The sequence below is a fragment of the Corvus brachyrhynchos genome, unplaced genomic scaffold (genome assembly GCF_000691975.1).
Source record: "Corvus brachyrhynchos isolate BGI_N302 unplaced genomic scaffold, ASM69197v1 scaffold50, whole genome shotgun sequence".
Taxonomy (NCBI): domain Eukaryota; kingdom Metazoa; phylum Chordata; class Aves; order Passeriformes; family Corvidae; genus Corvus; species Corvus brachyrhynchos.
This window is the reverse complement of record NW_008235964.1, coordinates 1573662-1587642: the sequence shown is the minus strand read 5'-3', so window position 1 is coordinate 1587642 and position 13981 is coordinate 1573662. Positions and strand designations below refer to the sequence as shown.

At 36.5% G+C, this 13981-nt stretch overlaps 1 protein-coding gene across 12 annotated transcripts in view; it reads right to left on the bottom strand.

Moving 5' to 3' along the window:
• Nucleotides 1-13974, bottom strand: part of CACNA2D1 (calcium voltage-gated channel auxiliary subunit alpha2delta 1) — a 364954-nt gene extending 350980 nt beyond the window's left edge. For all 12 annotated transcript variants that reach the window (XM_017727845.1, XM_017727857.1, XM_017727868.1 and 9 more), the window contains exon 1: nucleotides 13328-13974. In XM_017727845.1, coding sequence (XP_017583334.1) covers nucleotides 13328-13422 — 95 coding nt within the window. In that variant the 5' untranslated portion in view covers nucleotides 13423-13974. The remainder of the gene's footprint in view (nucleotides 1-13327) is intronic.
• Between the last annotated feature and the right edge of the window lie 7 nt (nucleotides 13975-13981).

Here is a 13981-nt window from a genome sequence, read left to right as displayed (position 1 = left end):
TTCATCTTTACCATAATTTTAATGGCAATAAGAATTCAGCTTTATTCTGCTTTGATATGTAATAGCAAAAATCAGCACTTACACAGTATATTACAAAAAATTGTCCAAGCAATTCGCCATGCCCTTTTGAAGAATTCACTGATGAAGGAGAAAACTGGGTAAGAATAAAAAAAGAAAAAAAAAACAGACCGCAAAACTCCTGTATTATTGTAAATAAATGGTTTGGAAGCTTCAATCCAGTCTCAACTTACAACTTTGAAACCATGTAAATTCAAATCAAGTCTAGTTTTGAGATGTATAGAATTGAGCTTTTCTAAAAAGAAAAGGTAAGTAGCAATGATAAACATTACATTTGTATGGAGGCAGACAAGTAGTGATGAATTATTTGAGCTGATAGAAAAATCAGGTGGCCATTAGACTGCTGGCTTTAAAGCTCCTCAGATTTTTTTTTTACTGTATCATTTCAATATCATTTCAGACTCTCAGAGAACTACCCAAACATTATAAAATAATGACACTTCGCTGTAAATAGCCCTTATTTTTGCATTGATTTTGTTTAGATAGACATTGAGTGCTAAAAGATTGTGTAATTGCTGCGCTCTGAAAACAGACAGCATTATCAGCCAAGAAAACCTTCATTAGTTCATTATCCAATTTTCCCAGGTGAAAGAAATGTTGCATGGAGAGTGTGTGTCTGTGTCAAATCACATAGTAACAAACCACAAACTGAATCGATCTAAATTACTGTTGAATTAAAGCTCTATTTCACAGCAACAAACAAAACTGTGTACCTCATGCAGCCTAGATTTGCCTACCAAATATTTGTTTAAGAACTTTGGAGTAAAACACATCTAAAATACTGCAAGTTTTGTGGGGTTTTTTGTTGGGTTTTTCTCTTTGGATTTTGGTTTTTTAAAGTAAAAAATTATTTAATTTATTACTTTGCAGACATTGTAGGAAACTTTCATTATAAGAAATGAAGAACTTCTTTATTTTATGCAGTCTTTGAGTGATATTGCATATGATCCTGGTGTGCAGGTTACCTTTTTGGCCATTAAGAAAGCCTTGAGAAATTTTGATCCAAATACACATCCCTAAGTATCAGTGTAGGAAATTTGGATCTGGTACACCAGAAATCTAAAATGTAAAGTATTGAAATCTCTTAAATTTGGTTATGGTTGCTTACAAATCACCACACAATTAAATGTGGAGATAGACACACAAGAAGCTTGATTTTTTTTCAACCATGTGGGTAACTAGAACAGTCAGTACTTCTCTGGTATATTGCTGATATTTCCTGTTAATTTGTTAATTTTCAGGAAAAATCCCAGCTAGAAAATAATTCCTGCCCACAGAGAGACTGTAGTACTAATTATTGAAGTCACACAGCATAAAAAACATGGCATCAACCAGTGATCACTCTTTCTGCAGTGAAACGAGATCCTAGCGATAAAAAAATCCAAACATCTCAAAACACGTCTTTGAATAGGATGTCTTTATCATAGCTTTTGGGTTCAGAGAATAGCTTTGGCTAATAAATTACTTTTAATCCCCAAAGGCAGATGCTTTTACACTCTCTCCATGTAATGGCAACTAATACTAGTTTTACATTGCTAGAGACAAAGTATCTCATTTTCATCCTTGCCAGTATTATCTACAAAATACACCAGTCCTAGAGTGGGGTTGCATTTTGAGTAACATTCTCAATGAAAGGTGTTTCCAGCAGAAAAAGATTTTGGTTTTGTAACTGAAGACAGGATCACAATGAAGATATTATAAGGAAAACAATTTAAGGCATAAGGCAGTTTCTTATCTTGCTATTCCTAGTTTTCAAGGGTTTAAGCTTTAAAATAGCATAACTTACTTTTTACTTTTTTGAAAAGTTTTTCTAAAAGATTTTTTAAAACATTGATCATCACTTTATTCTAGAAACACATTATTCCCACAGAGAGTAATGGGACAATTGTTGAGTAGAATACTATTCACCAAAAAGAAATAGACCCCCAGTTAATGAGATTTGTGGAACAAAAGATTTAATCATCAATGTTTAACTTCTATTTGCAATGTGGAAAGCATCACTAACGAATACATAAAGTGTTTGTAGAAGCATGGATACCTACAAGAACAACTGAGCATGACTACTAGTCTAGTTTGTGCAAGACTACCTCACAGGCCATAAAAGTACTTTTTTCTATCAATAAATGGAGTTATGAAAGGAAAAAATGCTACCAACAAAGTACCTGCAAGCAAATTATTGTTCCATACATCCACTGCAAAATTCTGTATGGTCATTTGTTAACTGAAACTCTCACCATCCATGCAAGGAAGTGATGGGTGTTTTCAATCCTAATTTTGCAGACTGGGAGAGTGTATCTATACAAGGAACATATATATATAAGATGAGTAAAGACACTGGCTTTTGCTTCTATTAGCAAAGCAGCTATCATATCAGAATTTTACCTTATGTCCCCATAAAGCATCAATATAATCTCTCAGAGTAAATCCAGCTTCACTGAAAACAAATATAAAGTTTGTCTGTAAATTTCTTGCTGATTACCAGAAAAATCAAGACTTCATACCCAAAAGATTAATGAATTACTTGGTTGTGCATAATGAGGGGTTAAATTAAATTACTTCTATAATTTCTACCCTTCCAAATTAAGGTCTAGAACTAATTGCTTAAGAAGAAAAAAACTAAAAGCAAAAATAAAACTACAAAAACGTACATTCGTGAAAGCCACTTAGAGTTAGCCGCCACACTACTAGATATTGCTGTACCTTGAAAAGGAAAGTGTTTCTTCCTTACAATTCCACAATTTTAGGTAATAAAATCGTGTTTGTTCCTAATCTGGGGGAACATTTTTCAGTGCCTTCCAGCACATTAAGAACTTCTTTCTTACATGGACACTTGCTCAGTGGGGCACAGACAATGAAGTGGTGTCAGAGCTTATAATTTAAAAGGAAGACAAATGACCACATCTGATATCACACATGGTTTCCTTGAGATATCTCACAATTCCCCTCTTCAAAGCCTAATATAATCATGTATTACATTTTATTTTATGTAATTTTCACAATCAGGCCTTGACAGTGATGACTCATTCTGTTGCAATGAAACCTGTATGTGTTTAATCAGAAATTATTTTATGTGGATTCATCTTTGCACTCAGGATTTAAATGATACAGGACTGATATTCATTATGCTGAAATTACACTGGTGCAAAGAAGGATGAAATTGGGCACCCGACCATTTCCAAAGACATTTAGAGTGTATCCTAGACATACTCTTAGTCATGCACAAATCCCTCATGTATTTCTAATCAGTCAAAAGAGACCACATTCTGCCTTCAATTACCACAAACCTTTTCCCCGTGTGTATATTATGCCGAAATCTCCTTAAGACATGTTCCTGCACATATTAGTGATTCTCTCCCAGCTTATATATCTACCACATAATCTAAAATATGTTCACAGCAGATAAAAAATTTAATCAAGAAGATGCTAAGGAAAAAAGTGCCTTGATAAATAACAACAACAACAAAAAAAAAAAAAAATAAAGGGGCTACACTTCTATTGCTACTGTCTGTAGCAAACAAAAATAATTGCTATGAAAACTATGTTAATCTTGCTTGAAATCTGAAAAATCTTGGTGATTGTCAGGTAATTAGCGATTGCTGGTGATCGTCATAGGCATGCTACTAGTCTGTAAACAGAAGAAAATATGTACTTTTCTTACCATCTTTCTTATAGAAACAGGACACCTTGCATTATTAAACACATTGATTCAAGCAGGATGACAATTTGGGTGTCATTCCCATTTTAGAAATGGAATAAAACCAGCAGTAACCTGTGCTGCAAAAGAAGCAACAGATCATGTTAATGAACTCGTGTCATGAGCCCTTGGCTAGTTTTCTATCTAACCATTGTCTCTTTTTCAAGTACAAAATATTCAGAGTACAAATTTCAGAAGGTCCCCAGATCCACAGCTCCCAGTGCTTTCCACAGTGGAAAAGGAATTGGCACGACTGGCAAAGGAGTGCAACGAGTGTGTGGCGTAGGCATGAGTCACATACTGGCTTCTCTTCATGATACTGTCTGCAGATTTTTGCTGACTCCTGTTAGTTTCTAAAAATGCTGTTAAACTTATGTTTTGCAATCTGTGTACATCCAAGAAGTACAGATCGTGGGGATTAATTTCTTCCAGATCCACAGATCACAAGTTACCAAAAGAAGCAGATATAATGGTACCTTTTCTAAAAAGATTCTATTAAGAAACCACTTTGAGAACCAGGTAAACCAGAGGTATCATCCATCTAGGAAAGATCTGGTCATGCAAGTTTCTGAGGCAAAGTGGGAATATAGCAAACACACATCTTAATAAATTAGGTTTAACAGCTTAACAACACTTTTCAACTACAGAAGGCTTTAGAGGCATTAGCTAACAAATTAATCTTGACAATAAACCCTTGCCTGACTAAATGGTAAGACACTGAAGTTTCCTACTTTAATGAGAGAAATTAATATAGAAAACTAGGTACAAAACTTGAGAAATAAGGCAAGGTAGTTAAAGCAAGGCAGATAACAATAAAGAGAGGCATTTAATGATAAAAAGCTCAGCAACGGTACACACAATTCTGGATGTACACCATAGAAAACAAAATAAGAATATTTGTGATTAAATAAAGGTAAATTACAGAGTCTACTGCCTCTTTATTTTTTTTTTGTTTTTTTCTTTTTTTTTCTTTTTTTTTTTTCTTTTTCTTTTTTCTTTTTTTTTTTTCCAAAACTGGTGCCACTGAATTAATTTCTGAGAAAAGGCTCAGATCAAGAAATACTGAAATACTTCCTGCATTATGAAACACACACAGAGCTAATCAACGTAATGCAGGATACTTTCCACAGATGATGATGGTGCAAGAAGGTTCATTGCTCACTACACTTAGTTTCTGTCTCTACATAAATTATTCTTCACTTTGACCTGTCTTCAAAAAAAATCTAAAGTACTTTTTACACCCATACACAAAAATAATAAAATTACAAGTGAGGCTAACAGAAAAAATGGATGTTCAATAATATCTGCAGAAATTACTCTACTTACCAATGAATAGTATATTATTATGTATTATATTTTATTCTACTTAAATAAATTGCAAGAAAACTGCCATACACTGCAAAAAAAAGGAACTTCTGCATTAACATCTGCATGAGAAGCCACCACATTTCTGGAATAAACTCATAAAACATAGTTTTAAGGGCAGAGCATTCCCCAAATAAAGAGCATTGACTCCCAGTATAGGGTTGTATTTAGGATCCACAAGACTTCTAACAAATAGACTACCCCAATCCACACTGGGGGAAAATTATTACTGTGGGGCTTCATTTACCCATTTACAAAATAAACCATTTTTATCACCTCTAGTCCACATCAGAACATTATTAACTAAAATTTGCCTTTTAGTGGACTGTTGTACTTAACCCTCCACACTTTGACTGGTCTCATGGGACATTGGATCTATGTGTGCAGGACTGACCTGTAAGAGTCAAGGGAAGGAATAGTAAGAACCCTAACTTTGTAATTCACACTTCCTGTCATCTCTTTTTCATTACTCCTCTCCTTCCTGCAGTGTTGATAACACAATTCATCCATTCCAGACTTCAATAATCTTCGACAGAACAGCTCCTGTGACTCAGTTCCCTCCTATAGAAAAGGTCTGAATTTCTGATCAAGAGTCAACATATACCTAGTGTGGCAAATTTCTGCTCATTTCAAGAATGAACAAAACTTCCCTTTTACTTCTTTAAGACCACCTTAGTGTATAAAGAAAAACACAGCATGGTATTAATAATGACAATTGAGAAAAGTGGCATGACTTGATTTACATTTTAGAACTGGCACCACCCTTAGCCACAGAACTTTTGTAACTTTATTTTTATGCCTACCTGAAAGAATATTTATTCCACGCTATCACAGTATAATAAAAATCCCAGTAAAGATAAGGGCAGGAGAGATATCACTGGGGAACATTTTAAGCTTCTAGACCAGACTGGTGGGAACCTCAACAGGGACAATAGGAGCACTTCAGTTCAAATACTGTTTGGATGAATCAAGTCTAGCTTTTCTCTTTTAAATAAAAATTAACAAAATTTATCACCTGATTCCTACAAAAACTAGACTGTGGACTCAGCAACTCCTTTGTGTTCTTATTTACTTCTCAAATCATGTCAAAAGTGAATAAGATTTTATTATAATGAATAAATTTGAGAGACTTTGCTCACAGATTTGAACTGAAGCATTTTATGCTGAAAAAAGGACCACTAATCCAATGTTACACTACATCCATGTCACATCTAATAAAGGCTGTGCAAAAATGATTCTTCGTTCATATGGTCCATAGGACATTTTTTTTTTTTTTTTAATCTTATTTCTGCATTTCTGGCTGAATATTCATGGTCCTGGAGAAACAAAGGAAAATTCAAAAAAGAAAAATTTTTAAATCACTATGTAGAATATCTGTTACAAAATCAGACTATAGTTACCCTATCCAACTCTAAAATGAGAAGGATTGAGAATGTAATTTAAGGAGGGTGAAAATCAAATAAATCACTTTTTGTAATAGTCAGCAATATTACAACTTCACATTCACATTCCATGGTTATTTCAGGCCTGCCTCAGATTTAAAAAAAAGACTGATTTTGAATTACTGTAATTATCTGCAAAAGCTTGCTGATTTGTTGATGCAAAATAATGTCAATCATTTTCATAAACTTGTTAGAAACTTTGTAAATAAATAGGAAAAACTATACAAGGAACAGAAATTCACTCTTTGTCATCAGTTTGCTGTTGGCATGCAGAGAAAGGTCTTGTAAGGAGGGACATAAGCAAAAACCATGGTCCTATCCCTACCATCATTAGTGTAACATTCACAAACAGTGAGCCATATTCTTGTCACAGGGTGGCTGTGAAAGAGAGAGTCTATCTTACGTTTCACCCTGAAAACTTACTAAGTCTGGAAGGAAGGATGAAAGGAAGGAAGATGTGAAACACTGAGTTTGCTTAGAAGCAGAGTAGGTCAAAAAATAGTTTGGAAAGCAGTGGAGAAGGAAAAGAAAAATCCCTCTTCAGCTGAATAGCTGCAGGCACATGCCATTAATTTTAGTTATTAAAAAGTGCTGAAGTGTATTTTGAAAATCTTCACTCTTGCACAGATTCTTCTGAGAGTATCAATGGAACTTTATTCATTCCAGGGTATAAGCAGCAGAGTCTGGCCCTAAATTGAGAATATACAATCCATGAACATTACTGAAGTAGAAGTGCAGTTGACAGTAATTTCACTATCAGTGTTATATATTTCCAACTTAAAGGTGAGCCACTCCTGCAGCACTACTGCGTGCATTCCACAGTACCGTGTAACATAAAAGTCATATTCTGCAAACAATATTGAATCCAGTTCTCTTTTACTATTGGAAATCAGGAGGACAAGAAGAATCATAACTCCCCCTAACAGCAATGACCAATTTGCTACAGTAGGCAATGGCACAACTGATGCAAAATTTGTCTCTTGGTCTGAACCTACAGAACAGAGCATTGCCCTATGCATATTTGAGGAAAGTTGAGTGGGATCAGGCTCTTTAATAGATCCAGTAAGACAGATAAATCAGAGCTGTAATTTCAAATGCAAATCATTTAAGTATACATTGATACCTGTCCTGCAGCAGCTGTAGGGGGAATGAAAAAGCTGATGCAGGAATGGGCTAAGAGCGATCTAAGACAGAACACACATGCGCTGCCCAGGGCTGGGGACACAAATGCAATTATTGTTTTGTACTTCTTATTTTCTGTGCATTTTCAAGGTGCTAGCTATGTTTTTCTTTACCAGAACTCTGAGGACACTGAGATGTCATTCTTTATATCAAGAAGTCTGATTCGGCATTTTTAAAAGACAAAAATTAATTATGGCATCTGGCTTTACCAAATTGTAGCTATGGTCCAGTAATTTTATTCCAGTGTTGTTTTCTGGTAAATATTTTCTTCTATTCAAGGAAATTTGTTAACAAGGCACTAGAAAACAACATTTTCTGCCATCAAAAATATAACCTTTTGTCACAAAGGTGTTTATAAGCACTCTAAACACAACATGCAGCTTAAGCATAGGGAATCAAAAGCCCGGGTACTGCTGCAAAGAAGTACAAAACAGTCTGGGGCTCAATTCTACTTCAGCTATGGTCAGCAACAGAGAGAATGAGTCATTCTTCTCTACTAAAATGCTTCTAAACTGCAATCCCTATCGTACAGATGTTTAAGTCAAACATTGGTCTAGAAGATACTACCTTGGATACGGGATTCTCGAAGAAGGCAAGAAAGGATCAAGGCACAAACATGTCAGTTACCAGTGGGCAGCTAGAGTCTGGGTTGTTCCTTTGTTACAAAACATTAAAGCAGAAAGAATTTGACCATGCTTCCATCAATTTCAAATACTCTGCTAGATAAATATTTTTAAGATCTCTACAACAGGCCTTCTATTTAACAATGAATACATTTCAGGCTAATGTGCTGCCAAGCTCCAGCTCTCTTTCTAGCAGCTGAATTCTTGGATAAAGTCATTTTGCAGGGTATGAGCAATGCAGTTCTGAAAATAGCATCACTGCAAAATGAAAGATGGCAAGAACCTCTATAATGCTGATTTATTTCAATGAAATTTCATCTTTTATGATTAGTATCTATTTTGATGTTTTCAGCTGAATTTTCATACTCAATAAAATGTAAATCTATAGAATTTGTAAATTCTGAGGCTTCAGCATAAATACCCAGGAGGGAAACAAATAAAAAAATTGTCCATTCAGAATTTACATCATAAAGTATGTGAAACAGAAAAATGTTTTGTAAATTCAAATAATTTGCATTTATCATCATCACATGTACAGGGACATTAAAAAAAATAATAATAACAACCCCCCCCCACCACACAATCAAAAAAATCCCACCAAAACACCCAAATAAACACCACCAATCAACAAGCTGTTTCACACTTATTCTAAGTATGTTTCCACTAGAAGAATGGAATGGAGCAACACTCTTTAAAATATCAGTGGTTTAAGCATCTTGCATAATGCTCAGCATTTAGACGTGCTGCTGAGAAAACACTAAGAGGTGATATTGCACTTCCCTGATTCTAAGTAGATTACATCTTTTGGCTCTCTTTCAAATTCACTGATATGAAGGTACACTTTAGTACTTTATTTTTTTCCTAATAGTGAATATTTTTAAATAGGTTGAGAAAAGAAAAAATTCAAATGAGAAAGAGTCTGATATTTTATAATCCATTAATATAGTAGTCTTTTCTAATTAACATCAGCAGTTAAACTGACATACTTCTATCACAGACTTTAAGCTATAAATGGGATTTTACGCATATGAGAGGTGTCAAAATCCCTAAGTATGACAGTCGAAACAGCTGAAAACATCATAAATGTCATCTATCTACCTTTGGTCACTGGTGCCATACAGAAAGTGATGCTGAGTACCAAGCCCAGCCACATTCTCAGCAGGACCTACACTTGTTAGGTCCATGTGCAGAAGCCAAAAATATGAATGTCCCAGTTGTAAAAGCCCTAATTCATATGACTCATATAGACTTCCCTGAGTTGTCCTAATGACACCAAAACAGTAAAGATGATTCATGCAAGTAAAAAATGGGAATACACAACTTCTTTTCTAAAAATGTCCTGTCTGCATACATATAGATATACGTTTCTATGTATACTATTTTTATCTTTTTTATATTTTTATCCACCGATGTTTTACACCAATTTATCTAAGTGGCAGATCTGTCTTGAATATAATATATAATGTAATACATACATACAGAAGAAGTGACTGAGGAGGAAAAAATGTTATAAGATAAAGGAAAGACAGAAAAGGAGTGGCAGAGGAAACTTGGCGGGGGGGGGAAAAAAAGAACAGACATTAAGATATATCCACAATTAGGTAGTAATTACAGAAACAGTCCCATTGATTTTGAAAAGCTTCATCTGTAGGTTTAAAAAAATTAAAATATGTTTTGTTTGTTTGTTTGTTTGTTTCTTTTTTAATCAGTACAAACAGGTTTATTATCAGAAAGGAGAAGTTGTATCTTTATGTAGTACATTACTACGAGCAACAATATCAACACATGCTGTGCCAAAAAGATACTTAGGAATTACAAGGTATACTTAAAGTCAAGTCTGTCTTCATGCGGTATAGAGAAACAGAAATAAATGGAGTTTTCTGCTACCATTATCAGGAAACATACAAACCTTGTATATTTAATAGAATTTTTTTTCTGAAGTCTGTACAGATGTGAATATATATGGCTATAAAGAGAGAAGTGCTTTGCATACTGTGATAGCAGTAGTGTGGTTATAGTGCCAGGAGTACTGTATACAATATCCTCGTCTAAGTGCAAAATATCTGCTGTGTTGCATGTGTAATTGAAGGACTTGGATTTGCTGTGTTAAAAGTAAGAACATGGTATCTTGCACCAACAGACAGATCCTTAATACATGACACAATTAATATATTTAAATGGAATGCAATATGCATCAATCAGCAGCTAAGCCTGATAGCTCAGGTCAAGACACAATTACTACTATACTTAAATTGTTTATTAAAGGAAAGTCATCACTATTTGCAGTGAAATATTTCAACACTGGAAGCAAGGAATGCAATATCACCTGATCAGATTTTCAATGAAAAATTAATGCTACCGTTTCATAAAACACAAACCTTCACCTGAAATTCTCTATATTTTGCTGTGTAAATATATCAGGGTTTTTTTTGCCTTATCAGAGAATTAAAATTAAAAAAAAAATACTGAGATTCTATCAAACAGGCATTGCATAAACGTTCAGCATTTCTTGCTAAGAATACTACATGCTTGTATATTATTGTATTGGTGATAGGGACTTCTGAATGTTTTAGTAAAAGTACATGTAAAATATTTATTAATGCAGAAGAAACAGATGACTGCAAGAAAAGTGATTGCACAAAAATGAGTTGTTGAAGAAATCATATACTCTATAGCCCTGAATATGCACATTTTTCACACAACAGCTGGGAAATCCTGCTTCCTCAGACCAACTTTTTAACTAGAGAAAAAAGAGGTTGAAAATAATGGGGAGAAAGCAGGTAGCTAAGTACATAATATCAGCAAACCTCCAGTTCTTCAATTATTCATATTCTTTCTTTCCTTTATTCTCCTCTCCCGTGGTTTTTTTATTCCTATTTTTAATATTCTTAATATATAATATCTTTTACATTAAGAGCATTTGCGTCACTTCTCTTTGTTCTTCCCCATTTGTAATTTTTAGTAGGAAATGAAACACTGCTGTCAAGTCTTAAAAAAAGAATAGAAAAAATGTTCCCCTGCACCTGTTACATCATTACTTTTTGCTAAGCAGCTCTCCATGCATCAACCTGTTGTGTGCTGCCTTCTAAACAAACTAAGCCTTGCTTGCACTTTGGTTCCATTTCAAAAGGAAACAGTACTATGAAGGATGGACAGTCGCTATAGATTGTTTATATGATATTTCAATGGAATAACAATGAGAAAAAAAGAGAGCCAACCGCAAGTAGATTGTGTAGGACATGGAAATGTTGATGACTAACATAATACTCTGAATTACTTTATATAGGTATAGTTAAAGTTATATGTTTCACTGTCTTCAATCTAATATAATGACTGTCAATAAAGGTAAATTCTGAAGGGAATTAGCAAAAATAGATAGGGAGACAAAACCAGTTTTAAAAGAATACCACATATTCTTATGTCAAAAAGCAATCTGGACTTCTATTTGAAATTCTACATATTCTTTTTAGATAGCATTCTTTTAATTTCACTGGGTTCCATTCTTCTTTCTCTTTTAAACTCAGAAAAATCCATATAAAAGATAAATTGTAATTAGTTGTGTATGATAACCTACCAGGTCAGTGAGAAACCGTAAATACCGGAGCTCAAAAAACCGTAAATACAGGAGCTCAAACACAAGAAAACAATGAATTAAAAAGCCCTGGGTTTGTATTTTGCTACACTTGCTTCTACATGGCACATCTTTATAAACTGTAACACAAGAATATTTTAAAAGGTAATTTCCTCTACAATGAAAGGCTGTATTTTTTCAACTTATTATATATATCAGGATATTAAGTGGTTATTCTACACTTATCTTTGTATTCCTTTCATTTAACAGTGCGAGCATCCCTTTAAGTCTTTCATAATGGAACCGATACTCAGAACTGAATCCAATTATAACAACAAACCAGCAGTACTAATTGGTGAAAATGCATTGCTCGTAGTTACTGTAACGCGTCCTTCTGCCCAGGATGAACGACACCAATAAATTCTACCCGGTGTTAAACAATAAGGAAAGACTACCATTAGCACTGTTTTTCTTATGTAAAATGTATTAAAGTGAGTCATCCACTTAAAAGTTACCTACTGGTAGCTTTAACCCAGATTCGGGGACTAAGGTAAGTGCTTGAAAAAGCCAACCAAACAAAAAGAATATAAAAATAATGAGGTGAGAGAGAAGAAAAGGAAGAAAGCACGATCACATAGTGCTTTGTCGTGTTGTGGTTTTTTTTTTTTTTTTTTTTTCCTATCTGTAGGCGAATCTTCAATATGATGCATTGGCTTCCTTTTGCCTTTCTTTTATTGCATCATTATTATTTGATCTTTGCACTGCTCTGGGCAACACTTTCGTGCTAATAATTCTGCAGTGCTTTAAAGATTTCTATCTCAGGGCCAGGCAAGGCACCGAGCTGAGTGCACCGCGAGCATCCTTCAGCTCTCGAGAAGGTATTTCTGAGAAGTAACGATCCGCAAGGCCAAGGCTGAAGAAAACAGTTCCTCAGCTGTGTGGCTTTAAGCGTGGCAGAGCCCCTCCGGTGGGACCCACGCGTGCGCACCCGCGGACCCACAGCAGCCCCGAGCCCCCGCGGGTGCGCTGGAGCCCGGCCAGGCAGGAGGGAGCCGGAGCTCGGGCTCGGAACTCCCAGCCATGCCCGCCTGCCCGCTTCCCACGCCGGCCGCGGAAAGGCAACGAAATCCGCCTTCTGCGTGGATTTTTACTAAAATTGCGAAAGTTTTCAGGGTTTTTTGTAAACAGTGTTGAAACTCCATCCAGGCTGGAATAACCTCTGTTGGGAGGAAGGGGCGGACTCTGTGTAACTCGAAATTTCCGCCCGGTCTAACTTGATTTCCCTTTGTATTGTCGCTGTCCCTGGAGCTGAGGAGCGCCCCCGCCCCGGCCGTGCCCCCGCCCCGGACCCCCAGATCCTGCCGGGACTTACGTGGTGGCCGAGGGGAAGGGTCCCTCCGAGGAGTGGTTCATCACCAGGGACTGGAAAAGTGTCAGGCTAAAGACCAGCAGCCAGCCAGCAGCCATCTTCCTGATCGAAGATCGATCCCCCTTCCCCAAGTCGGCGAGACGGCAATAATAATAAATTCAATTATCGTGTGTGTGGCGGTGCGGGGGGGCCGTGGTTCTTTAAAGCCTCCTCCGGTCCCCTCACCCGCCCCCTCGCAGGAGGCGCAGCCCAGAGATGCGCGGAGAAGCGGGAGCGCGGCCGAGGGTGGGGAGGAGGAGGAGGAGAAACGATGGAGATCTGTGGGTGGAGTGGGGGAAGAGGCGAAACAGAGAAAAGAGAGAGAGCGAGAGATACTCCACTCTCTGCTACTCCAGCAGCAGCTCCAGCTTCATCTGATCCGCCGCCATCAGCGCTACTTTTGTAACAGATCCTACTCTGCGTGTGTGTGCGCGCGTCCTTCCCTGATTTATTCCACTGATTGCAGAGCAGAAAGAGGAGGAGAGAGGCAGGCGGGGTGGCGGCTCCTGAAAGAAGAGGAGGGAAGCAGGGGAGAGAGTTGGAGACGCGCAGATCGCTGCCGGCTCCTGCCTTGCCTGCCGGCAGCGGGGGAAGTCGGGGCGCGGAGGGGGGGGGGGG